We start from the raw sequence: 27,676 nt of genomic DNA on the forward strand, positions 1-27,676 counted from the left end.
AATTTCATACCAAATATACATTTGGAAAACATTCTTTTCACATCATTGAGGTAAAAATGGTTTTCCTGAAATTCTTCCTATTCTTTTTCCAAGAGAAATATCTCTTACAGAAGGATTATAAAACCTCACGTCACTTGTTAGAAAAGGACAATCTGTATTTTGGAGCAAACCTCTCATTTGATTGTCGCATAGCCGACATCCGCTGTTCAGGGCATTCTGATATATGTATTTTTTCTGTCCAAGTGGAATTCTGACTTGCTTGGAACATTGTGATGAACACAAGTTGTTGTGTCCTGTGTTTTTCTCCCACTAAGTTGTTTGAAGCTGTTGAAATGGAAGGCTGAGGAGAGGGGGCACTTAAGCAGTGAAGGGTTTTTCTTTGTAAATAATAGATCAAGAGCACTGGATCTGTATCTAATGGAGCTGTGTGCGGCCTCCGTTTCAAGGACAGCGCGCGGTTTTAAAATCCACAACCACCGACCAGCCCGTCCGAAACCTGTGGTCAGTTTTGTGAATGTGTGTGTGTCCGCTTGCCTCTTGCCGTGACTCCCCCTCACCCTCCCCCCCGCCACCATACATGGTTTGCTGTAACGTCATACTTTATTGCGTAAAGCTAAAGAAGACCCAAACAATATTTTATAAACATGTATATATACATTCACATGAGAGAGAGATCCTTACCAATACCTATCTTCCATAATTATGGAGTGATTTAAAGAAGTTTGGTCCTGTTTTACTAATACGTTTGAATGAATCTATTTGACAATGATGTGCTCTGCTAAGAAAATATTGATGTCTATAGCTGACATTAATGCAGAAATTAGTTTATTGTAACGGCAGAAAAATCGAATTCGTTATGTTTGCAAACATATGTTACCTTGATAATTGGATGAAAAATTTGATTTGCCATTTTCTCCCCCATTCCCGTTCCTCTTTTAGAGTTTGTAAATTTGTTCTTATATTTGCTGGTTTGAATCTGTATTTGAAAGGCATTGAATACTCTGAGTATTGTTGGGATGTTTCATACAATTCTTAAAAGCTTAATAGGGCTTTGTTCCTCCCGAGCTTGAATTAGTTGTATTTTATCATTTGCGATCTAAATATTATATCTAATTGATATTTCTTCTTGTATTGCAAGAGTACAGGCATGTACCAGTATCTTAAATATTTAGTCTGTATCAAGAGCATCATTGGAAATAGAAAAATGAATATTAGATGTTAAATGTCAAATAGGAGCCTGTATAAATAAAATAGAAAAACAAGAACAGATTAAATTTGGAGATTCCTTTGATTATTTCTGAAAAAGTTGTTTATAAGATTAAGTGGTAGTTACTCTCAATGGAACCAGTTCTTTTTTAAAAAATTGCATCCTACAAATTTGGGCCTATTTTTTTTTTTAATAAAAGGTCCTTTCCTTATAAAATAGGTTTCTAAATAATAGAGTTTAACCTCAACAGTTTAAATATTTTTATTACATACAAAAATGTGTGCTGGAAACTAACGCTTCTAACGCAGCAGCTCCTTGAAAGAAAATCATTAATCTTCTCAAATGTAAGTGTAAAGTTGATCCATTTTAGCCTCTTGTCCATAAATTGTTGATTATTGGTTTTGAGGGAAAGTGCAGTGTGAGTGTGTTTTGAATTTTAACTTTGAAATCATAGATGTACAACATGTTCACGGCAGTCAAATCACAAGCGGAGAGAACCCATTTGAAATAATTTTTTTAAAGTATTCCTGTCATGGCATTATTTATAGGAATGATAAGTTTCAAATTTTAGGTTTTAGAAAGTTGAGGTTGGCCGCACTTCAAATCTACAATTTAACTGCTTTGAAAGAATGGCTTTGCTTGTCTTCAGGGGGAAACAAGTAACTTAGGGGACATCCGTTCTTCTTCTTCTTTTTTTTTTTGCAGTCTTTCATCCCTAAGTATAACAAATTGTTTCTTTTATTAATGTGGTACTTGCACTATCGAAGCAGTTCTTAGGGGAAAATAATCAGGAAGATATGCTTTTGCTTCTCAGATGCTACAACCTGAAATATGTTACTTCATTCCTTGAAGAGATTTTCTTTTTTCTTTCCTCTTTCAACAAATAACAGCTAACATAATAGAAATTGCAGAAAAGGATACAATGAGATTTTTTTCCCTTCTTGCACAGCATGTTTTGGTTGGCTAGGAGAAGCCAAGGTATTGGAATATGATTGTCCCTATTTAAGGAAAAAAAAATGGTATAATTTGTCATCTTACCGGTTCTCGGCATTCTGTGTGGCGCGCGCTTAGTCAGTGCTGGGAAAAACAGCGGTCTGACAGCTAATAGATATCTCTGCCCTCAATTGTTTAGACATTTTTGTCTTTTGTGACATTGAAGAAAAGACAAGGAAGGGAATGGAAGCAACTAAAAAATGTCAAAAGATCAAAAAATCAATGGGCCACAGGAATGCGATCTGTTTACAGGGTGGAGCTGCTCTTTCTGTTCCCCCAGAAGTCGGGGTGTTGGGGGGCAGCCGCGGAGTCGGTCGCTGCTGCCTCCCTCCCTGGGAGAGGTGACACAGTGCCGAGCGACGCTTCACAAAGCGGGCGCCGTGGCTCGCTCCCCACTCCCCCCACCCCTGTGAATAAATAATAAAATAAATAAAAGCTTTGCTTTCAAGACTCTGAAGTCTGAGTTTGGGGTGCCGTGCCTCTCCATCCATTTCCAGCCATTTCCAGATTCCCTGGGCTGCAGCCCAGCAGATGGGGTAGTGGATTTACTCGTGGGCATTTTAATTTTCAGATCAGGGGAGAACACTTGACATTTTTATTATTTATTTATTTGATTTTGGAGGGAAAAAGTCAATAGGAGTGAAATGGGTGATGATTAGGTGGGCCACGCCAGGCAGATGAATAATTGTTTTATCCCTGGCTTAGACTGTTTGGACAAGACTTACGTACATATATCTTGGGGTGGTCAGTGGCAAGGAGTTGAGATTTTATGTGAAAACTTGTTTCTTAGAGAGGAGGAGACTGGGTATGTGGATAGTAAAGATGATTTTAATTTAACAGGGAGAAGGTAGTGTTAGTTGCTGTCCATAAAAACTTTTGGGTTTTGAACTGTAGACCTTAGTTACTTTTTTTTTCTCCTTTTAAAAACTTTTCAACCAACTGGTTGTTTGTTGTCTGGTGTGTGTGTGTGTGTTCACCTATACATTTGCCTCGCAAACTGTGACAGCCCAGGAAAATAGATGGACCCTACAAGGCGAGGCCATAATCTGTTACAGGGAAGTCCCCCCACCCCCCACCCCCCAAGCATTGTAGTTGTTATTTGATAGTAAGTGTGGTCCAGGCTGCATATTTTATAAACTTTCTATTAAAGTTGGGGCATGTTATCATAAAACTCAATTGCGATACTTTGTATTACGCTCTGGGATTGAGAGATAGACATAGGATTAAAAAAACAATTTCTAGGCATTTCTAGATGATAAATTTAATTTTCTTTGCTATTTGGAGGTCTTCTTTGAAAATGCAATTGTAATGAACGCATTCAGAACTGGAGAATAGATTTACCCTTGGCTTCAAATAGTCGACGTTATCAGGCGCTGTCATTCGTTCCTTCCTATTTTCGGGCTGCTAATTGATGTTTTTGATGTCAGCAAGAAAATTGAAGAAAATGTCATGTGTGAACCAGTGCGGAAGTTAATAAGATTGACTTCGTTGACAGAATTTACAATGAGAGCAGAGACCGCATAATGGGACCGCTGCGAATTCTTTGGAGTCAAAATTGACACCTCACGCTAGGCCAGTGGTCGATAGGAGAGATGCAACATTTGGGAAAGTTCCTAATCTCATTTTTCCCCCCTTACCTTTTGGTCTCCGATGGTTATTTAGTTTCCCCAGCAGCTGTTTATTCAGGGGGCTATTGCTTCGGACCATGCCAGGGCCTCAGTTCAGGCTCCCGGTGTCATCAACAATGCTTGTTTCTTATGCTGTTTTGAGTTTGAAAGCAAAAGAGTCTTAAAAAGGTTAGATTAAGATGTGTCTTAAGGAAAGATATACTAATATCGGTCAGGGTCATTGCAAATGCTTGGGTTATGTGCAATAAAGCCGAAACGCAAATCCCTCCCTGAATAAAGAAACCGAGTTGGCACTGAGATCAGTCCTCAAGCCTCACAGAAGGCTCTAACTTGCAAGCAAAAAATAATAATAATAATAATTGAGTTCTTGGCTACATGTCCCCAATCCCCAAAAGAAACATTTTAGCCATGATGCCCCTTAAACTTTTTTCCTAAGTTATTGAAAGTTTAATGAAATAGTTTAATTTTCCAGTAACGTGGCAAAGTTTATTGGATTTGTGTGTATAATTATGGATTGGATTAGTTGAGTTTGGTTCAGTGCATCTGATTATCTTCTGGCCTTTAGGGAAATGCGCTAAAACCCTAATATGTCCAGTACCCCCAAGCGGTCTCTTTTTGAAGGCACCGCACAAAATGTGGTCTCTACCAGCGCTCGGCCTCCAAGGATCTTCAGTAAGAGACATTATTCTTGGAATATCCAATTAATTCCACGGGCAGTGATCAGTTAGCGCTTCTTCTTCCTTTCTCGCCATTTGAAATGCTAACACAATGAATATTTTCTCATTGGTCTGTGTCCCTCGGCTAAGCTGTTGCCGCGGGCTGAGAATTTCATCGACTGATGAGACCAGAGGCTCCGCCAATAAAAGGTTACAGTACGTGATTTGCATGCCAAGTGGGGTTTGGTTTCATGAGCTTAAAAGTTCTTTAACTTTTATTTGACTTTTTTCTTTTGTTCAAAGTAGATTGAGGGGTGAGTATATTTGTGAGTGTTTAAAGTATGAAAATTACCAGGAACAGTAGGTCACAGCAATATTTCGGACCATCCTTATGGAGATGGTGGGGGTGGCCCTTTGTGTTACCAGCTTTCATGGAGAGCAACCACGTCTACTCTCTAAGATCCGGTCTACGGAAAGCATCTTTTCAGATGTTGCGATTTTGTGTTGAGTCCCTCCAGTATACTTCAGGAGCTTGACATCTAGGAGAATGGTACCATTAGAGTATCTCGTAAGTACTAGTAATCCAATCCCAGCATTATTTGAAAGGACTAGAGAGCATTGAGTAGGGCATTTGGGAGAGGAAGGAATATCCTTTTCTTTGGAGTGGTTGGTAAGCAGAGTCTTGAGAATCAAGGAAATAATACCTTCTAGAGGAGAAGTCAAAGGCAGAACATCTTCTGTTATCAGGGGTAAGTTGGAGGTTGTTATGGAGTACTGAGTTGCATTGAACACAAGAAAAGCTACAGCCAAGAAAATGATCAGCACCACTTTCACCAGAGAAGGTTCTAATGGATTAGATGATAGCTTGCAAAACCTAGTTTCCCAACTATTTCTCAACTAGACAAAACCCCGCACAGTACGGGGCCAGCAGCACATACGTTCAGTTGGCTCAGAAAAACAACACCTGATGGTGTCCCTGTTATCTCTTTGGTCTTCCACAATCTTCCAGACTTGGGTTTTATTAAGTCAGGATGCTCCTTGTTGATTTAAAGCCATTAGAGGTGTCTTCTGATCTGAGGAGTATGGGTTGACAAAAAGAGGGAGGCGGTGGAGTTCTAATCAAGGTACCTCATCCCTTGTTCAAAATGGGGGGGGGGGGGAGGGATTGAGGGAAAAGAAAGAGGCAGCCTTCAAACCACTGTTATCTTGGAGGAAGGATAATATGATTGGAGACTTGACATATTTCAACCGAATGAAAAATCATGATACCTTTACCAAAGTTGTTAGCAAAAGGGAACTGGCAAGGCTAGGAATGGTGAGCGGTTCCCCTCTCCCCCTCCCGCCCTCTTCCTCCTTCCTTCCCTAGCTGTCTGTGAGGAGCAAAGCAGGTGGCTCCCTGTGGCTGACTCTTCATGACAACATGCCATTAGAAATTGCCGTCCTGTTGATCAATCCTCTCGACATGACAGATTTGCCGCAAGGCCTGGCTCTTTGAGCGCCAGCACTGTGGCTTTTCCCTCCTTTTTTCCTGCACTAATTGGTGAAAGTTTTTTTACTGTGCTAGTGGCAGAGGAAATTCTTTTGAACGTTGTCACAATCAAGTGTTGACTTCTTTAGAATTGCAAGTAGGTTAAGTGAGTATCAACATTGGGGGGGTGCGTGCATGGGAGGAGGGAAAACTGTAACGCAAAGTTAATACCACCTAAATTTTATGATTAGAGTCACATTGGAAAACAAACTAATTGGATTACTTACATACACACACACATACACACAAATGAAGGCAAGTATCAAATGATCCTTTTAAACTTTTGTTATGTTTGGTCCTTTTGGGGGGCTCCGGTCCTGACATTAGGAATTGGGGAAAATACATTGTCATGTTGGTGGAGAGAATATATCTAATTATGCCTCCTTAGTTTCTTCGTGTAATAAATGTATTCAGAATAGCAAGAGCACAGACATTATATAACATACTGTAAATCAAAAGAGGTACATAGAGCTTCTGTTAGGGGAGCACATTTTCTTCTGAACTACTGATATTCTGTCCAAAATTGACATACAAAGAATAACCTCTTAGCAAAGCATTTGTCCTCAGATATTGATTCTTTTGATTCAAAAGATGTAATTCTGCTTAAATTTTGCTGTTCCGGTTATATATAGGATTATTTTTTAGCCTAGACTATAATAATCTTTCATATTATTTAAATCTAAACTTCTCAGGGAAACTGAGAATTAGGATGCTTTTCTTTCTTTTTAGATCATTTGAACTTTAAACTTATTTTTAATAACGAGGATTTTCTTACTGAAGGAAGTTGTAGAATCAATGTATGTTTAAAGACATATTCTCTGGTGATAAAGATAACTGTTAGAAGAATAGTTTTGTTTAGCCAGATTGAGTGAGAGGGTGTGCGTGTGTGAATTTTCCAGGTCGCAGAATCTGTGTAGTTCATTCTGATTCTTGACCACGTACCATTTCAGATTATTCCTAATCGGAAAAAAAGAAGTAATGGAGGGTATGAAATCCCTACAACTTTACTGTGGGTTTGTGGTAACTATTGAGAAGAAATCCTACACAAAAATAAGGATTTTGTACTGACTTGTGATATAAACATAGAAGCCTTGTGTGCGGAGTAGGTTACTTCTATTGCACGGTTGATATTTACTAGGAAATGAGAATTACAGAATACAAGTTACTAAGATTATGAATGGGATTTTTGGTTAATTATTTTGGTTCTAACTACAAAATGAAAAGGTAAAAGAAGGCAGTAAAACATTGTCTGGAATTGCGTGGGCCTCGACCCCCTTCTTAGCCATCCTGTTTGCTCCAGTTGTTATGTTATAAGGGAGAGAAGTGCAGAAACCCCTATTGCAAGAAGCATCCATTCATATAATTAATTTTGCCATTGTAAAAATCATTTGTAAAATTTGCATTATTAACATTATCAAGTCACTAGTTGGTAAGACATCAGACATGACGAGAGTGAAGGGCAGCTTAGGGAGAGCTGGGCTTTAAACCCTCAGTAGATCGGAGTCAGGATCAAAGGCGCTTGCTTTATGTGGCTGTGCTAGACTTTGAAGTCCTGACTGCACCTACAGCACTCATTTCATCAAGTTCACTGGTGTCTTAATAGCAGATCAATAAGTTTCAAAGTCGGAGAGTTAATTTGATACTAGTGCTGATGCGGTCGTGCTGGGGAAGCCGAGAGAGAGGCAGAGAAGGCTGCCTATTAACAACTCCAGTACGAGCGCACAAAGATGCAGATTACCGATCTCTCCCTGACCCTGAGAAGACAGGCTTCGGCCAGGGATGGGGAAGCTGCGAACTGATAAAGCAAGGAGTCCTTAATTTAGACATCTCAGGTTATCTGGAACCTAGTCCATGCTTGAAAAATCTTTGACTTGGATACACATGTACTGGGATGCACAGTGTCCGTTAGGTAGAGATAAACATGTGACCACAGAAACGTACACACACCTTTCTAAAATAAAAGGGGAAAAGATCTACAGAAGGACCACTATAGGCTTTAAGAGGTGATGTTCGTGGGGGAAAAAGGCACATAATCTGGTTTTGGTTTTTAAAGGGAGCGTTGAAAGTATGCTTACATCATAGGGGGTTATGTTGATTTTTTTTTTTTTAAGTGGCATTGGGAATATCTCCTGATGTGAATAAAAATAGGCAATAATAATTTGATACAAGTCCATTTTGATTCACTTTTTTTTTTTTTAAAGGAAGTTCTTCAGGAGAAGTCTTAGCCCCAAATTTCTTTCCTTCTTTGTAGCTTAACTTGATATGCAGGCAAACAAATGGGATTCTTTATGAAACTCTATCTTTGTTCCCTTTCTAGAGTTTGAATCAAGTCTCTTCATTTTTATGATATGGTACATTTTTATGATACATTCCAAGGGTTTGTTGAGCATGAAATAAACCACTAGGTAAAGGCAGTGGAAAATTGAAAGAGAGGAGAGAAGTTGGGTCAAAGGCGAATGTTTTTATATTTTTTAAGGATTTTTCTTTGTTTTCAGTGGTTTGGTTTAGGTACTTCTTAAAGGATAAGCATAAACATTGTAGGGTGTCTGATAGAGATGACATCAGTGCCTATTGCAGGAGGGGATTTGGGGAGAGGTTTTTTTTTTCTTTGTGCAAAGGGGAGGATATAAAGATACAGAGTTCAAAGATGCAAATCGCGAGAAAGTAGAAACCTTAAAAAAAATTTTTTTTTTTTAATAAGAACTTTCCCATCTGTATGTACAGCACCGGCTTCCCAGCATCGAAGGTCAGATTCACACCCTTTTCGAACAAAACTCTAATTTAGAATGTTCATCTAAGGGTTGATAATGGTATTAGAAGGCCAGTGGGGTGGTCAGTGGGTGTTGTAGATTAGCTCAGTGGCCATTACAGCTTTACCTAGACCCCCGCGATTCATTGGGTAGATTAACCATCACATCTGTCATTTTATCCCTTTTAGTTCTCCCCTTTTTACCACATTTAAAATACGAAAAGGGGGGTGGAAATATCATCTCGAAGACAATTTATATGGAGCAAGCCAGTGAAGCATGCTAGTCCTAAAACGTCTAAGAAATCGCCATATATATCTATGTGTGTAGATACGTACAGTATAGTTAGTTATACGTGCTGTAACTTTGCATGACATATAGATGTTGAAATGATTATGGTGAATTCAGATAAGTTGGTTATGCCAGGTAAGCTGCAAGTTTTTACACTTAATTCCTTTTAAATTAGTCTTTTGCCTGTTTTGTAGAGAAGGTTCTGTGTTTTAATAATCTTTTAAGACATTTTCTGCTACTGGGCTGATGGCTCAGTTCATCAGGCTTGGTTAGTTTAATTTCTGACAAAACTTCCATTACCACTTTGCGGCGCCATCAATTAGACAGTCTTGGCTGGTTAGAAAGGTACTGGATACTCTGTGATGGCTATTTGAGATCTACGAGGTGTGTTGAATGGACTTTTCGTTGAGTTGTGTGGTTTTCTGTGTGTTTATTACAGAAAGATTGCCACTGTTAAAGGGAACTTAAAGAGTTTCTGTAAATGTAATGGCTCATCCTGAATAAAGTGAGAGAGACAGTGCTTGGAATCTGGGGAATAGAGGTGGAAGGAGCCGAGCTGATGAAGGTGTTTCTTGTCAAATTTGTGTAGGAATTATTTACCGTGCTGTCTTTCCTGAGCTGCTACAGTAAAAGTGAAGACATGGAAAATTATCCCAGATGGGACGAATCGCTCATTCTCTGTTCTTTTTTTAAAAAGGAAAAGATTTCAGAAAAAAAGTCGTCTTTTTCTTTCGAACAGTATGAATAAAATCTGGACAGCTGTCGAAAAAGATATGCCGTCTGCATTTTTTTTTTTTAAATTCTCGCCGCCACCATAACTAAATAGCTTGAATAGTACATCTTTTTTTTTTCCCCTTCATACATAATGATCTCTACTTCATTAAAAGCGTATTAATCTGGTTCCCAGTCTCTTGGGAGACACCTTAAGATGATGATATTGTGGGTTTTTTTCCCCCCGAATTGTTAAAAAAAAAAAATTCTAGCAGATTTGGTCCCTGTCAGTCAGAAATAATTGTGTTCTTAATCTTGTCCCTGATGGATGACTCGGAGTTCAGCAACGGGCCGGCTCCAATGACAAATACAATATTAATATTCATTAACTGCTTTGACAATGCTAATTTTGATGCAGTGGTAAAGGGCCTTCCAAAGTTAGCGGCCAAAGCATCAGAGCTTCGCAAGGTGGCAAGATAATTTGTGCTGGTTTGCTGAGCTGAAGGCTTTTAAAGTCTATAGCAAAAAGCTAGGTACCACAAACAAAAAAGAGAAAGGGAAAAAAGTTCTGAAGCATTGGAAGGCAGGGCTGCGGAAATAATACGATCACAGTCCGCTAAAAAATTTGACACCTCTGATGCAGTTTCTTTGAGTGAAATTTCTACAAAGTTGCAACAAAAAAGCATAGCATGGTAAGTCAGCACATTCTTGATTTTGTTTAATCTTTTTGATCTTTTCAATTATCGCTATTTGAAGATCAATAGTCATTTTTTCCTACGATGCTTAGAAGATGCGCAGCGGTGGTTTAATGTGTTAGGACCATTTGCTTTAAAGGAACACATCCACAAGTTTTCGGTAGGTTTTTTTTTTTTTTTTTAAGTTAGTCATGAAAAATGTTATACAGTAAATTGTTCTGAATTCTTTTACATATTGGTGTTTTTAATGGTTTATTTTGACTTTTGTATACCCCTCCACCCCCAAAAAAGAATTCAGCAAGATAATTAAGCTCTGGATGTTGTCAAGAATTTTGAGGGTACTTTCAGCGGGCAAAAAACTTAAGAGTGAAGTGGTCCTCTAACTTTATCTAAATTCAGCTCTCTGCCCCCTCCCCCCTTTCCTTCTCTGAATGGCATCAGATAGCTATTAAAGCTTAATTTCACTGGAGAACTGCAAAGCCTTACTTTCGCCAACTTACGTGAACTTCTTTGGACTACTGAAATTGCCTTTATGTTTGCCAAGTCGGCAAACAAAATATCAGGCTTTGTTCTTTTGATTGAATGCCGGTTTGCGGGAAGAGGGGGAAAAAAAAAGAGTAAGAAAGCCCTGCCTTTTTTTTTTTTTTTTAAATAGCCCTCCCTTTCGGGGGGGGGGGTGTGGATTGTTGTGGAATCGGGGGAGATCCCAGTTATTGTGCCCTTCCCTATCAAGCGAGATAATTCTGTGAATGGAACTGTGCTTGAGCATCATCCAGTCTGGCGGCGCTGCTGGTGTGAGCTAGTCCCCTGTGCCGCGGGTGCGCCGCGCGGCTGCAGAGCGGGTGCTGCCCTCCAGTGGAGCCTGCGGCCGGCGCGGGCCCTGCGCGGCCATCCGGGCGCGCGGCAGCATGCCCGCGAGCCGGCGGCGGGAAGGAGAGCCCCGCAACCCGCTCTAGATGGTAAGCGGCCCCGTGCGCGCGCGCGGGCAGGCGGGCCGGCAGACGGGTGTGCGGGGCGGGGTACCCGGCCCGCTGCGTCCCCGCGTCTGCCCCGCCGCGTCCCGGTTTGTCCAAGGCCCTTGCATGCTCCTGCTCCTAGCCTCCGTGGGATTCGCTGTCACTTCGCAGTAACTTTAAGATTGATGTCCCTTGACTGGTAAGGTGCCCGATGGAGTTGGACTTTTTAGTTAGTTGTTTTGTTTTGTTTTGTTTTTTAACTCTAAGACATAACACACACAGACACGCACACACACCCAACGGAAAAAGAAAAATGACATGACTTTTTCGTTCTGAACTTTTAGCCCGTGACTATAAAAACATGCTTTATGATTATTGTTTAATTCGGACGTGAATATTCGGGACGGGGGAGAGGGGTTGTTTCTTTTGGCCCCACCAAGTTAAATTCACTTAAATGCTCCAGCTTCCTGACTCCCCTCCTCCCTGGCTCTCCCCAAATATTTTCCTAAAGGATCGGCCCTTTTCTACTTTTTGTATATATTCTTTCAAGACCCAGTTCCTCTCACCTCCATCTCAAACTTCTTTATCTAAAACAACGTAAACAGAACTTTGTTGCTGATGTGGAAGAGAACCGTGGGATGTAAATAGGCTGTCCCTTCTGTTCTGAGTTTATTTCTTCTCCACGTTATTGTTAATTGCATGCTGAAAGGAAAGGGTCCTGGGTTTTTGTGTTTTTTTTTTTTTTTTTGGTGAGGTGAGGAGAAAAGAAGCATTTGGGAAAGTTTACCAAAAAAATCCCACAGAACTTTGCAGCCTTTTTTTTTTTTAATGGAAATGTTCTAAGCGTGGATGTACTTCTGACAAATCGGGGTGCCTAGGGGACCGACTGGGAACAGTCGGACAGTGGGACAGCATATTTCCGGGGGCATTCTCTTAGGAGGGGTTAGTTTGAAGAAATTCATGAGATTTCCGTGTCCTTTTGAAGGAGGAGGAGGTCTGTCTGGAATGTGTTGGCTCCTCTTGCTGTTTCCATTTTCCTTGTCTTTTGAGAAAGCCAGAAAATACATTTCTAGTCCAAGTTGCCCATCCTGTTTGCTGCACTTTATAAGTTATTGTTGCTGAATGATTGGGAGCTGTCCATCAGCGGGAAACGAACTTGCAGTTTACTTAAGAAATTGCGTGTGTGACAAAGGCAGCTGCCTAGTGTGGTGGTCCGCGTGAATAGAGGGAGGGGAGGCAATTAGGGGGCTGTGTGGTTGGGGCTTTTTACTTGTCAAACTGGAGCCTCATTGCTTTTGTTACCGCCATGTAAAGGGAAATGGCAGGGTTTTGTTTTGGTATTAAGGGCCTTAAAGCTTACTGCCTGACACTTACACAGGAATGCCGAATAAAGTCCAGAAACAGGGGCCACGGAGCAGTATTTTAAAAAAGAAGGAGAGAAAAATTAAGAATCCTCACTTTTTTGTTACCTTGAAGCCCTTCCAGTCCTTGTGGGTTTTTTTGTGGAAGGGGAGATTGTGTGGAGGTGGAAGTTTCGAGGGGTACCAACTTGTCTGGTATAGTAACAGATTGCTTAAAGACCGACATCAGGAGACACAGCCCTGTGGGTTTGCAGATAAGCAGCTGGACAGTCGAGTCGGTAAATTAAAAACATCTCCTGTATGTTAGGTGTCCCGCGCCAGAAGAAACAGTATCTTTGCCACCGGTCTTGCTTGAAGCAGTACGGTGCCGGCCGGGACCCCATGTGGAGGCCGGGGTGTTTTCTTACCTGCATGCAAATCGGAGTTGTGTGTTTGCTTTTGAAGAGGGTGAAAAGATTTCACACTTGGGGAGGGGAAGGACTGGAAAGGCGCTCTGGGTGAGTGGCGTCCTCTGCAACTTTCTTCTGTCTTTAACCCCTCCTGGAGCCGACACCCTCCCCCAGTCCCCTCCTTCATGGAAAAGAGGATGATTTCAGGCCTATGATGCCTGGGTCTCTCAACTCCAGTTAAGTTAAACCCACACACATGTTCCCAGTCCTGGATCCTAGGAGAGACCCGGGAAAAGTAAGTCGGGTTGGGGGGACTCAGGGATTGCCTTTTTTCTCCTTCTCCTCTCTTCCCTCTCTCTCTCATTCTGGGGAGAAAGCTCACAGAACTTACAGTCAGAAAGCCAGTGAGCGTTCAGACTCCTGGAATGCCAGTGAATGCGGGAAGCTTCCGTTCTTCTGCTTCCAGAGAGATCAACTGGAAAATCTTAGAGGCTCAGTCTCTTGCTCTGGAAGGAAAAGAGGGGTGTGTATGTGTGTCAGGCAAGGCCCTACCAAGTGTCACTGCCGTATCACTGACAAGAAAGTGCACTTTCCTCTCCCCATCCCCCAACCCATGGCAGCCCTCTCCCTAAGAAATCTGTTTTGAGGGATTTGACAATCTTGTAGATAAAGTGCCTGCCTTCTGCCTTCGGTTGATCATTTTCCCTCATGGCTGACCGTAATTTCTTAGCTACTCTTAGCGGTGGCTCTGGCCCCGCTGCCCAAGGTAACGGGTGAGGGAGGGGGGACTCTGTTTAGAGCCCGAGCTGGCTGGGGAAATGGGCCTCCCCCTTCCTTCAAGGATTTTGCAGTGGTACAGGGTAGAAACTGGGAGGAATTTCTTTTCATTAATTTTTTAAAAATTTAATCTGTAACCAGTCGAACTAGATGATTTGGTTTCTTTTTGTTTGTTTTTGCTTTTTTTTTTGGTTTCAGAGGGATGTGTGTGGAGAGGGAAGAATTAACCAAATAACTGCAGGCATCGTGAGCAAGAACTTGGGGAGCATTTTGAGTGTCCCAGGGCAGAAATTGGGAGCCATCTCCATCTTTTAAGATGCATTTTTTAAGCTCTTTAAAATGAAAGGGAGAAAGGGAGGGGAAGCTGGGAGGAAGAAGAAAAGTGAGAAAAGCAATAAGGGAGGAGAAAAAAAAGCTGGCCCAGTCCCATCTTGAAGGTACAGAGAAAGTTTTTTTTTGAGGTGGAGAGAAAGAAAACCAAAAGCTATTATGGACCCTAGGAATACCGTCTTAGTGGGAGTGGAAGATCTGAGTGGGAAGGGAGGCGCGGGGGCCTCTGGGCTCACTCTCTTCCACCAGTTGGGCGGTTGGCACCTCAATTTGAATTGCTGGGTGAGTAGTGGGGTGTGTGTGTGTGTGTGTGTGTGTGTGCACACTCATGTCCTTGCTTATATATAGTCTTGACCATTAAACCATTGTGCTTGGGTTTTTTTTGTTTTTTTTTTTTTTTGATTCAGACAGTGGGAAGGAAAACCAAGACAAGAGTAAATGGTCAACTCAAGCTATTCTCTCTCACTATGTACTTTTCATAGCGGTTTTTTGGGGAAGCCAGGGAAAGATTAAAAAAAAAAAAAGATGGGGAGTAGAGAAAGCTTGACTTTTATCACCATCCTTATGATTCTATAGCAATGCAGACCCAGCTCCCCAAGTGCAAGTGAGCTATAATCTGGAAAAGGGTGGTGGGATGGATTTGGGATTTCTTCTAATAAATAATAGCCCCCCCGGCCCCCACCCAGTTTCACCACCAGGGTGGGCTTCACTGGGAGAAAGAGAAGGAAAAATGACGTGCTCTCATGGAAGAGCATACTTTGGAAGCTTGAAACATTTTTGAACAATAAGGCTTTTCCAGTAGCAGGGCTTGTGTAAACTGTGTATTTTGGTTTCATATTTAATACTAACTTTGTGTTGCTCTGTCTTTGGTTGTATTTATTTTCAATCTCCAAATTTAGATGCTGCCAGCCTTTTAGGGCTCCAGTCTTGCTTGTGGTATTTGTATTTTGTAAATGTAATATAAAATGTGTTTTGGAAATGTGAGCGAAGACTGATGACAGCCGATTGCGCTGTTAATGATCAGGGAGAAGGCCCCTTTGCAGTACCTATTTGGGGCTTAGAATACTTGATACTCTGTTCAACTCTTAGGTCAAATCCTTTGCCACAAGCTGTAAGGGCATTCTCTTGGAGGTGATTCCTTACTTGTCTTAATTATTGCTTTTTTTAATTAATTTTTATTGTTGTCGAATGGCCAAAGAAACATTGGCAGTGGTCAGTCAACTCTTAGGTCTGATATTTAGGGGAAGAAGGAGTGAAATATACTAGAGACTATAAGAGTCCTTATGTTTTAAAAATCATGAATTAAAATCCTCTGTGTCATATTGAACTATCAAAGTGGTGGGTAGTTCTCTAGTTGAACATGAATGGATGTGTGTCTTGGTTTCCCTTTCTGGTTCCGTGCAACTTTCCAGCTCAGTGTATGATGGTGTAAACTGTCAAGAATTGTGGGGAGAAGAGTGCAGGCTGGCACTGCAAATGTATAAATTGTCTTGCCACAAATTTCCAGATTCCTGAAAGGTTCCAGACCTTTGTTTACTCAAATTACTAGGGTTACTTCATAGCAGTCCTGCTGTGTTGGTATGGGGAAGCCTCTATTCTTGATGGCTTATGGGAAGGGAGTTCCTTTGAAAGGGTAAATTCCTGACTCTGAAGATACAGATATTATGATCTTTGTATTATCACAACAGGCTGCTGCCTCCGTACTTTCTGGAAGCAACAGAGCCTGCAACCTTATATTTTTAAGGAAACCTCCCCTCTGTGGTTTGGGGATGGTGGGGGGCCTGGCTGAGCTATGTCATGGAATTCTTTCCTTCTGCAATATTTTGGAATGTGATGAAATCCTGACATGCCGTCCAGATTACATACTTCTGCACACATTTGAAGACTTTTTTTTTTTTTTTTTGTAAGTGAACTTTGCCTGGGTCATTCCCTTGTTACCTTAAACTTTCGACAGCTGCAGTCAGAGAGGGTGGTGCTGTGTCCTTCTCACCACAGTGTAGCTCCGTGTCCTTCTACGTGTATCGTTTATGGAGGCTATAGATGTCCGTGGAAGAATGCCTGTGTTTGGGACACTAACAGGGCAGAACAGAGCAGAACAGTCCCGTTTTGCATTTGAATTCGTCTTCCCTGTAGTCTGGTTTTGCTGGATTCCTGCTAATTCCGAGTTTGGGTCATTTGTATCTGTGGGGTCACATGAAAATGTCTATCCCACCTCTCAGTTCATCTGTTTGTTACTAGGGAGAAATTTACCTGCTCTCTGAAGGTGACTGTTTCTTGAGCTCTTATCAGACTCATGTAACAGGTATGGCTTTCAAATACCGCCTAGATTGGAAAGTTAGGCACAGCGTGTTTAAGAAACACTAAAGACATTTTTATATAGCTGGGCATTGTAAATTAGAAAGGTGGTATCAAATTTTGTTCACTGCTTCTTACTTGAAATTCCCAGGATGTAATAACCATTATGTACTTAAAATTTATTCGAAATCAAAATTGGTGATTTCCTTTCCATCCTATTTAGGAATCCTTAGATTTGGGGTGGTTGTGTTTTGGGGGAGATGGTCTGGAAATCATTATTTTTAGAAAAGTTGTTTTGAATTTGAGCTTTTGGATTTCTTCATTTGGAATAGGTTAGTTTTATCCCTGGCTCTGTTTTGAAAATTGACTCTCCTAGAAACAGCTGTACCCTCTTACCCAAGTCCCAAACATTCCCTGCAAACTCGGACTTAACAAGATTGATTATGCTAACACTAATCATTTAATGCCCAAGTAGTAGAAAAATATCTTGCTGGCTGGAGGGTGGAGGTTGCAAATTCCTGGGAAATTACTTCAGGGTGAAGTGGTTGGTCCTTCATCTCTGAGACCTGGTGGAGGGTTAGGACTGTCAGAGGGCCCCCTTGCACTGCTCTGCACACCACCCTCCCCTCGCCTCCACCCTCCAGGATGCTGTGGCAAGATACTGAAGGGAGGCAGGAGTCAGGAAGAAACCCCTGGGAACTCAGTGGTCAGGGACAAGCCTGGACTGGGTAGGCCAAGGCATAAGCTTCCAAGTGCTTTAAAGGTTAGTTGGGGGAAGCACAATGGGATGCTTTCTTTTTATTGGAGAATAAATGTGAGTGAGTGGAAATAAATTCTGTTTAATGAACTTAACTGGAAGTAATTGTTCAAGAGTCTGTGAACGCGCAGGTTTCCTGGGTCGGGCCTTGACTGCAACATTCCCAAAGCCAGGCAGCTGGACCACATCTTTATTTTCAAGGTTTAAATGTTCCCCTTCATGTGCTCACTCCCCATCCTGACACCTCAGTCCCCCGCCTCCCCTCCCCTCCTCCTTTTGGGTGATTGAGACATGGTCATTAAGAAGAGCTGAATTTGGCCCCCTAGACCCTTAATGCTCAGCAGTCTGGTTATAATACTTGCTATGTTGTTATGTTATAGAAGGGGCAAAAAAACCAAAAACAACAACAACAAAAAACTCACCCAAAAAAAGGCCAAGGGCTCAGGATGGTTTGTGTTAGTTTTATGTATATTCATGTGTGTGTGAGAATTTGGATGAAAATTGGCTGCACATTTACCCTCTCCCTGCCTGCCCTGTTCAATCATTTCCCTGCTCGAAGAATTTTAATGCTTGTGTGAGTGCGGGAGGAACTGTGAGTCGGCAGAATTTCATAGATGGCTGGGGGAATCTTCTCTCTCCTTCTTCTTGCTGTCTAAATGGATCTGATTCCAGAGAAAGAAGAGGGGAAGGGGGAAGAAAAAGTCAGCCATTGATAGTTCACAAAACCAACAACATCCTGAGTGTCAGACTTTGGCGCTAGTAGAAGCTATAACTTTGCAGCCTTGTGGGCGCATGACTCAGGCCAGGCGGTGCATGGTGGGTACCACAGTTGCAGGGTCGTGTTTCTTTTCTGCATCTTCCAGGCAGACCTCTTTTCTCTGAACCACCTCATTTCTTCAACAAAACTCAAACCCTGTGCAGCTTTCTTGGTTTTACCATTTCCAATGGGCAGTGCTATAGCCATCCATAGAAGTCTGATCCCCAGGAAACAATGCCCTCTTGGCCCAGGTGGGGGGGGGGGGTGGCACAGAACCTTAGGCAGAGAGGAGCAGCACCCAACCGTGAACAGCCCCTGCACCTGGGGGAGGCGGGGAGACCCTTGATGGCTGGGCACAGGGTCACAGCGAAGGTGGGAAACAGCCCTTTTGGCCCCAGCCCCAGTGGAGGGCCGCCCACCACCTTTCCCTTCTGTGCATGCGTGCGTGCCTGCAGGAGGGTTACAGGATAGAGTAGTGAGATGCTCAGCAGGTAAGTCTGGCTGTGAGCGCAGGCCTGGTTCCAGGGCACTCCCTGAAGTCATCATCTCAGCACTGAAGTGGCTGTTCAATGTTGGTACGATGGGTTGTTAAGGCAGGAAGACTACCATCGCTGACCCTTCCACTCTGGATCATAGCGCCCCCCGAAACAGGACTAGCTGAATCACGGGGTGGGGTGGGGGCCGGTGGTTGACAAGGAAGAAACAGCGCTTCTTTGTCCCAACCTCTCCTGCCCATCAGCGCTCCATGGCCCCAGTGATATGCAGTGCCTGTTACTGTTTTGCTAGGTGCCATTGGCCTTGGTACAGCCATAGGAAGCAGTGTCCGGGAAAAATGTATCAAGATGAGCCATAAACCCATTAAGAAAAACAAACAAACCAGTAAACAGAGCCTGAAGTGTGTCCCTTCCTGATGCTGATTTCAGACCCTGGGAGGGCCGGTCATCTAAGACCCTGGAGACCCTCCCTATCCACCCCAGGGAGGGGAGAAGGCTGACAAGTGCTCCTCTGTGCTGCTTTTGTTTTATTGTGCTGGGCTCCTAAAGGCACTTTCTGGCCCCATTTTTCTTGTGCAGAAAGGGAGAGCCATAGGGGAGTATTGAAGAGGAGGGCCGGCTGCCCGAGAGGCCAGGGCCAGCAATGGCTCTATTTGTTTTCAACGTCTGTTGATTAATAGGTTGCGAGGTGAATGGCGAGCTTTCATTCCCTTTGGGTTCCCCACAGTTAGGGAAGGTGGAGGGGTTGGGGTGAGCGGAGGGCCGGCAGGGGGATCTCGAAGGGCCTAAATCACCCTCTCACTTGCTGGGTTCCCCATCTCAAGCGGCATTCAGTGGACGGGTGTGTGGGCACGATGAGGGTGGCAGGGCCGAGTTGCAGAACGCCGGGATTAAGGGTTCTCCAGGGGTCAAAGGTCAGCCACAGGGGGCGCCCCCTCCCCATCCCCCCCCCCCCCCCCACTGCAGTGGGATGAATACTTCGGGTGGAAAGGCTTTGTGCACTCTGAGGTCTGTTAAAGGACCCTTTCTTTCTAATTTAACCATTCAGTGCTCAAAATCCAGAGAGCTAGATGAAGGGAACCGGCAAGAAATGAGTCACAGCCATGCCTCCAGGTAGAAAACAGAAAGCCTCCAGGATTTAAAGTCACAGGAAGATTTTGATTCCTTTTAAATAGTTACTATTTACCTCATAAGTTCGGGTTTTAAGCTGACTTTTCCTTTTCTGCTGGGACTGACCACGCCTGTCTCCTGATGTCACTTGTGTCTGTATTTGAGAAGCAGAAATATCCCCACTGAATGTTTCACACCCCTCCCTCTATAAGCAGCCACATGGTATGAAAATCCCTACTAAAAATGCTTCGTGCTCCGTGGCAAGGGCGTGCCTGACTAAGGCGGAGAGCCCTGAGCTTACTCCTAATTGGGGGTTCGGGGGAGTACTGTGTGCCGAACTGGTCTGGGTTCCAGTGTCCCCTTGTGATCCTGAATCATCTGTATCCGGTGGGGGAGGTCAGCCCAGGCTGCGTTTGTTGGGTGCAGTTCACGACCTCCACCTGGCAGTCAGTCCCATCCAGGGCCCATGTCTGCAGACTCAGCAGCAGAAGGTGGGCCTGGGACCTGTGTCCTCACCTGCTGGGTGGAACTGGTAACAAATGCAGCTGCCGTGTAGGTTTGTGAGGACTGAATAGTCTGTCGCAGTCAACACATGGGCCGGGGCTCCCTTAGTGTGGCAGCCGTGAGCTGCGCTGCTGTGAGCCGGAGAGGCCTCAGTGAGATGGTCGTCTCAACAAGGGGTCCGGAGCGGCCCTCTGGGTGAGTTTCAGGCATTGCTAGTGCTGGTGCGTATGAGCAGCTGTGGCCTCACTCCCTGAACTTCCATTCTATGAATGTTTTATGAATGTTTGCTGGTTGTTGTTTTTTTTTTTTCTGGCTCACAGATTCCTAGTGCTCGTCATATTCTTTAAGGCTTAAGCTCTCCAGGCAGCCTCCCATGATTGCCATTCTCTCAACCTTGATCTTTAGTTAGCTGTCCCTGAAGGGGATGATTTCGTGCAAATGCATGGCTAGTTTCGAAGACATATTTAATATTTAGATAAAACACTTAACCTGAGAGGCACCTGGTTTTATGTTATGGTTGTTTGTCTTGAACACTGGACTCTGTAAAAAGAGGGAGGAGATATGTTTTTCAGCTTGTTTACCCCACCAGCACTCCCAGCATACAGCGTGGCTTTGATTTAGATTTCCCAGATGCACTTCTGGAAGGTTTTCTATCGTCCTCCACAAAAGGAACTTTTCACATCCGAATTTTCTTAGGGTGGTACGGTTTTGAACACAGTCTGTAAAGACCTCCTTAAAGAAGTAGGGACAGCACTGGAGGAACTGGGTATCAAGTCACATTCATCCCCAAGGCCTTAAACTGCAAAGAATTATTTCTAGTGATGATTTCATTATAGCAATTATAACCCAGTTCCATTAGGACCAAATGACTTGGAAAATCCACAAAAACTTTTAAAACGGAGTTTTGCCTCTTTATACTGTGTCTAGCATATAGTGGTACTCTTAACACATTCAGCTAAAGAGCTCTAAAAGGGTTTGCTGGAAAACCAAAGCTTCTCATTAAAAAAAAAAAAAGGAAAACTATTTTCATTAAAAAAAAATAAAGTGGGAGCTGGTCCTAGAGAAGGGGGAAGTCTAAGGGAACTTTTCCTGTGTGGGTGGTTGTTCTGTGTATCATTTGTATCAGCTTCTGCTTCAAGGCCTTACCCTTAATTCTTGAAGGACCTTGGTCATCTCCAACTATTCTTATTTAACTTCCAACTCTTCTGTGACAGTGTTATTTATTAGCATAATCAAGGGATGGTTTTTCTCAAATGACATAATTAACTATATGTGTGGACTAAGTGTTGCATTTTCAAGAAAGGCGTGCACCTGAGGAAAAGGCCACAAAACACCCCTGTGCTCTTGCCCTGCCACGCACGTCTTAGCCTTTGCAGTAAGGAGTGCGGGCTATGGCTGCCTTGCCCCCTGTGAATTTAATTAGAAGAGACTGGAAGGGTAGCGAACGTGACCTTCCCTGAGCCCTCATCGTTAGCACTGGACTGTATTTCTTATTTTTCAAAGCTTCTTTGCCTTACGTGTGTGGATGTGTGAGGCACTGGGCTAATACACACTTCCCAAGCATGATCTCTTTAGATTTTCACAACAACCCTCTTAGGTAGACCTAGTTCTCACCGGGAGTTTGCACAGAAATGAAGGCTTGTGAGAGGTTACACAGCTGGATTGAAATAGGATTTAAACGCGGGTCTTCCTAGAATGTTCTCACTTCACTCTTGGTCACTGTGTTCAAGCCAATGGGCTTGAAAACCGATTTTTTTTTTCCCCCAAAAGACACTTGTAATAAGATATTAGACTAGATGGTGACTGAAGGCTTCCCCTGCCCCCAGCTCTGTTCTGTGATGTTGCGTAGACTCCATTTAAGAGCACTGCCATTTGAATGAAATGAATCTGGGAGACTGGCTCTGTTGCAGTTTATAAAGTGTACTCACCACTCGGCACAGGCTGAGCAATACAGGGGACGCAAAGGTCTACAAGACACCGTCTTTGTCCTTCAGGGACTTAGCTATGGTAGGACCAGGGAAGGTGCCTCATGATCCCAGCAGTGGACATAGTATGGTGTAGGCAGAAAGGATTGTGGCTATCTGAGGCTGGAGAGACACGGGCGTTTTCCAGAACATCCTCCCATCATAAAAGCAGTCCAGGTATAGGCAGGTTCAGTGCGAGTGGCAGTTAGACCCTGGTCTCTGCACACACGGCTGCATTCCCCCTACCTTGTTTGGGAACCACCCAACATGTAAAGACTGTATTGTTTCTAGGGACCTGCCTAGTATGTAGTCATATCAGAGAAGAGCTCCATGTCCCAATAGCCCTCTCCCTCCCCACCCCCAAAGCCAGGCAGCAGTTAAAACGTCATATCTCTTCACTCCTTTCTCCCCCCCCCCCCCCCATACTATAGAGTTTTGAACGAATAGGAAAAAACTAGTTGGCTTGCAGACTCAGGTGTACAAAATAATATGATAGTGATGCTGGGCATAACACGTGTCCAGCTTTTGTTGGAATCCTCTTCTCATGCATGTGTCTAACTGGAAGAGGGAGAATTAATTTTTCTCACACATCCGTGAACTTCACTATTGCTGAAACGCTATCTTCATCCTTCGATGCACGAGTAGAGAGAGAGGGTTTCCCCTGCATTTCTTGCCTGGAAGATAGTCATGGAATTTGTGCTTCTGAACTGCAAAATGGAACGGTGCCATCCTTCGAACAGCTTTGCCCAAAGAATAAAAATAACAATAAACCAGCATTCCTGTGCTTACTGTGTCTCAGGTTTTATATTTCATACTAAGCCTTTCCCATGAATTCTTTCAGAACTAAGACTTGATCCATGATTAGGATTCAAGTCTCTTAACCTTTTGTGCTTGTATGGAACCTTCTGGTTCTCTGGTCTAGGGGTCATGGCTGAAAGGAAGAGGTGCCTCTGGCCCTCCATAGGCAGATCCAAGATGCCTGGGTCCTGAGCCCAGACCTACTGAATCAGGTCCCTGTAAAGCTTTCTTAGTAATAGGGACCCATGTTTGTGATAATCATCTTGAAAGATGCTTGACTCGGCAAGGCTGAGAAATACAAGTCTCACTGCTCTTCTCCCATCATAGACTTACACACTTGCTTTCTTCCATTGTTTTTGTGGCCCCGTTCCCTCAAAGTCCTTCAGCTCCTCAGGGACAGTGTCCCCTCCCCTGGCCTCTCTGTGGCTCTTCCCAGGGTCCCAGAGTTTCCCACAGTCACTCTAGACTGTCTGGGGCTGGTCTGCGTCCATTTCAGCAGTTGTGTATCTCTCCAGATAGAAAACTTCTAGAAGGCAGCAACTCTCATTTTCCTTTCCCCCTGATTGTCTCCAGTCCATCTGATAGGTGTGCCCCTTGCTCTTTTCCATCTCCACCCCAGCACACAGTGGGAGCGTTTTCGTTGGGCGGTTTTCGAGTTGTCTGAGACAGAAATGGTTCCTGAAAACTCCTCAGTGTGTGTCTGTGAGACGCTGAGACGCTGGCCCTGGCCTTGGCGTGGCAGTCCTTCACTCCGCTCACTTTGGTCATGTCCAGACTTCCATGGCGGTTCCTGGGAAAGTGTCACTGGGTGCTTTGAATTTCAGTGTTCTGATTGCAGAATGGTAATTTACAGTACAAGGCTTCTGTGAGCCACTAGTTATATCTGTCTTTCTCTGAAAGTATCCAATTGTTTGTAGGAATCATTAAGCCCGGCTCTTGGACATGTGACTTCTTTTTCTGGTTTTGGTTTTTTTCCAGGAGCATCTAGAAAGTGCGTATTTTCCTTTCCAAACATACCCATGGAAAAGTTAGAAGCACCTTTTAAAATGCCTTCCGCACAATTAACTGTAGGAAGAAATACTGTTACTCTATCACACCCCTTCTTCACCTATTTTTATTTATTTTTTAAAAAGACAAGAAAAACATAAAGAGAATTAACTGCTTGGCGGTCCCTGAACTCAAGAGGCGCTAGTGGGCAGCACTGGAACCTTCCTTCTTTTCTTCTAATGCAATTCCTTTTCCTTGATGTTAATGCAAGTTGTGCCTTCCTAAAAGTAATAAAAGGAAATGAAGACACGTTCTAAAATGAAAGTTGACTCTAATCCATTCATCATCTAATACTAGCCTCTTTATCTTCGCTGGTACCTAATCTGGTTAAATGTCCCTGTTGTAGGATTTTAGTGAAAATCCTCTATTGGGAATAGGGTTTTTTGCAATTGGATTACTCTCGGTAAATGGCCCAGTAGTTCGCTTGTTTCAGCTTAATTTTTTCTTTGTGATCTTGCTGGGCTAAGTTACAGCATCGCATGGGGAGGGGGAGGGATGGTTGAAAGAAGGGTAGGGGAAGGAATGGAGAATAATTTGGGCAGGTCTGATCATTGCAACTAGAAAAATCTTTAAGATGCTTTTCTTTTCTTTTTTAATCCTTCTCTTCACCTGTCAACACTTCCCAAACATAAAAATTCCCTGTACGTTGTTTTCCAGAACTGCTTGTTTCTAAAATGTGTACACACCCTTTATTAGCCCAATTCATCATCATCTAGTTAATTTGTTAGCATTCCTGTGACTTCCTAATGAGATTCGTAATGAATCCATGCTGCTGTAATCTGCATAAAATATGCAGGTGCTCGGCTGGCAGTTTAGAGCTTTCTGGTAAAGTTCACACTCCCAACCAGACCAGAGTGAGGCTTTTCATCCTTGCTGCCTGTGAAGGATTGTAGCTTGCCCACTGGTTCTAAGGAGCCGGGAGGGGTTCAGAGCCTGGGGTGGTGGATGAGGTGGCTGGGATTAGGGCCCTGCCAGTTTTTTACAACGGAAGCCTTCCCCCGTGAAGCCTGCCTGCCTCCTGAAGGTCCCTCCCGTGGGGCCCTGGAGTGGGAGAGACCCCGACCTGTAGAAGCACAGTAGGCCTGAGGGATTAAAGCCATCACTTCCGATTTACCTGCCAATGGGAAAAGTGCAGATTCTTGGGCTCTGTGATGGGATGGTGGTGGTGGTGGTGGAGAAGGCATTTTAAAAGCCAGGCTCAGTGGTGGGGGTGGGGTGGGGGTGTAAATACCAAGGTACACCTACCCAGAGAGCTGAATCATCACCCTCTGCTATTTTAGTACAGGGACCAGGGCCAGGCGGGGTTGACTGCACTTAAAGAATCCAGGTGGGAGGGTGTGGTTGGGGCTGCCCGGGTCGGGCTCCTGGGCCGCCCGTGACGGTGTCCTCTTCTGTGCTTATTAATCCAGGTGGGAGGGCGTGGTCAGGGCTGCCGGGTCGGGCTCCTGGGCCGCAGACCCGGCGTGACTGTGTCTTTCCCTCCCTGCAGTCGAACAAAGTGCCGGTTGTGCAGCACCCGCATCATGTCCACCCTCTCACGCCTCTTATCACATACAGCAATGAACACTTCACGCCGGGAAACCCACCTCCACACTTACCAGCTGACGTAGACCCCAAAACAGGTAGGACGCATGCTTGGGTGCAGAGAAGGGTGCTGGTCCTGGGACCACTGGAGGACCTGCTGCGGTGGGCGGGGGCCAGGGGGTGGTTTGGGGACTTGGGCTGGGGGCAGTGGAGGGGCCCCTGTTCCTCTCCCACGTGTTGGCCAGGAACCTCTTTCAGGAAACCAGAGCCTGGTGAGGGAGTGGATCTCTCCTCCCCTTTGGAGAAGTCCATTTTTAGTGCTCAGGTCTCTCCAGAGCTCCAGGTACCCCTGAGGGGCTCTCTTGGGAACCTTGCTATGAGTTCTGTTCTCAGGAGTGGCTATTCTCAGGAGTAGCTTATAACTCCAAGAACCTCAGACAGACTCGGAGGCAGTAATGGTTTTGGAGGCATCTCATGGACTCCTCCTCAGCTCCATGGGAGTTTAAGAGCCCTAACAGCATGGTTCCCTGAAGCCCCAGCTCCCTTGGTGGCTAAGGGACTATAGTCCCTTGGCAATGACTTGGTGCACCCTTGAGAGATCACATCACTGGGTTCTGCATTCTCTTTGCTGATGGGCTCTTCCTCCCCTGTAATATCCTGAGTCTTTATTCTCAAGCCCATTTTATAGACAGGGAAAGCCCAAGTCCAAGGTGGTTTCCTCATTGCATCAAGGAACAGCCATTAGGGTCTCAGGCAGAAGATGCCACATGGCTCTGTCCAGGTGCCTTTTCCCAGAAGTGGGGAAAGGAAGAAGGTGAGGTTACTTGTAGCTCCCCTGAAACAAGATTTAAAACAAACTGGGGTGGTCTTGGGAGAACAGCTAAGGCCAGGGTGTCTCTTTCCGGCCAGGCGATGCACTTGCTGGCGTTGGTTTCTCTTCTTAGCTGGTTAATTAGCAGGATGAATTCAGAATGGCTGTTCCCTGTCACTTGGTCGGAAGGAATTGTTGGATGCTGGGCCGAGGTAGACTGCCTGTTCAGGCCATCTTTGCTGCCCCTGAATGAAGCCACACATTAGCTGGTTTTCAGAAGCCTCTGAGCCCCCTTTGTGCTCGTGGGGGACCGAGCCTGGCGCTGGGATGGCTGGAGGAGGCCGCCAGCCGGCCCCAGGCTCCATGAGTGAATGGCAGTTTCAACGTCTCATTTAAATAATGGTAGTACAGGGAATAGCTTTTAAATGGTTATCGTAAAACATATGATTAACGTCTGCGGACTGTTTACTTTTCCTCTGCGAACATTCTTTCAAGTGTGCGAGTGGCTTGGTGTAGGGTCCAAGCCCAGCTAATCTGTTTGGTTTTTGTAATAGAGAGAAAGCAGTGTCTGCATGAAAATGTCACCCAGGGAGGCTTAATTTACAGATTAAAAGCTTCCTGAACGAATTTTAAAAAAATGAAATAGTTTTCATCTGTGAACACACAGCTCATTCCCTTCAGTCCTGTTTTAATTCTGAGGAATTGTTCGTTTTGCTTTCCACTTGAGGGGTGTCGGTCGACTGCTCTGGGCCTGAATTGTTCCCAGCCCTCTTGATTTCTAAGAAACGAAGGATTTCTCAATTGCAGGATATGTGCCTATGGAACTAATGGGTGTGTGGTGCACGGACCTTCAGAACTCACTCCGCAGCCTCATGGTCCAGCAGTACCCCATCCGCGGTGGCCTCTGCCCTCTAGAAAGCCAGGTTCTAGAGCCAAGTGCACCAGGCCTCCAGCATCTCCTGGTCTGGTCAGTTCAGATTCTTCCTTAGATACGGTGTCAAGGCATTGGTCGAGTTTCTCCTACAGCTCATCTTCAAGGCAGAGTTTGACAGATTTAAACAGTGGTAAAGAACCCGCCTGCCAGTGCGGGAGATGTGAGAGGCACTGATTCAATCCCTGGGTTGGGAAGATCCCCTGGAGGAGGGAAATGGCAACCCACCCTGGACTTCCCACTTGCCTGGAAAGTCCCATGGACAGAAGAGCCTGGTGGGCTACAGTCCACAGGGTCGCGAAGTCGGACACGATTGAAGTGACTTAGCACAACGTTTTTAGATGTTAATTTTTAGAAGCTGATTTCTTTTTTAGAAGTAACCTTTCTAAAAGCTATAACTCAAAAAGTATTTTAG

At 44.1% G+C, this 27,676-nt stretch overlaps 1 protein-coding gene across 6 annotated transcripts in view; it reads left to right on the forward strand.

Moving 5' to 3' along the window:
- Positions 1–27,676, forward strand: part of TCF7L2 (transcription factor 7 like 2) — a 199,248-nt gene that overhangs the window by 147,520 nt on the left and 24,052 nt on the right. For all 6 annotated transcript variants that reach the window (XM_052661148.1, XM_052661149.1, XM_052661150.1 and 3 more), the window contains one exon: positions 25,485–25,617. In XM_052661148.1, the coding sequence (XP_052517108.1) occupies positions 25,485–25,617 (133 nt within the window). The remainder of the gene's footprint in view (positions 1–25,484; positions 25,618–27,676) is intronic.

This window comes from Budorcas taxicolor, chromosome 23, assembly GCF_023091745.1.
Source record: "Budorcas taxicolor isolate Tak-1 chromosome 23, Takin1.1, whole genome shotgun sequence".
Classification (NCBI taxonomy): domain Eukaryota; kingdom Metazoa; phylum Chordata; class Mammalia; order Artiodactyla; family Bovidae; genus Budorcas; species Budorcas taxicolor.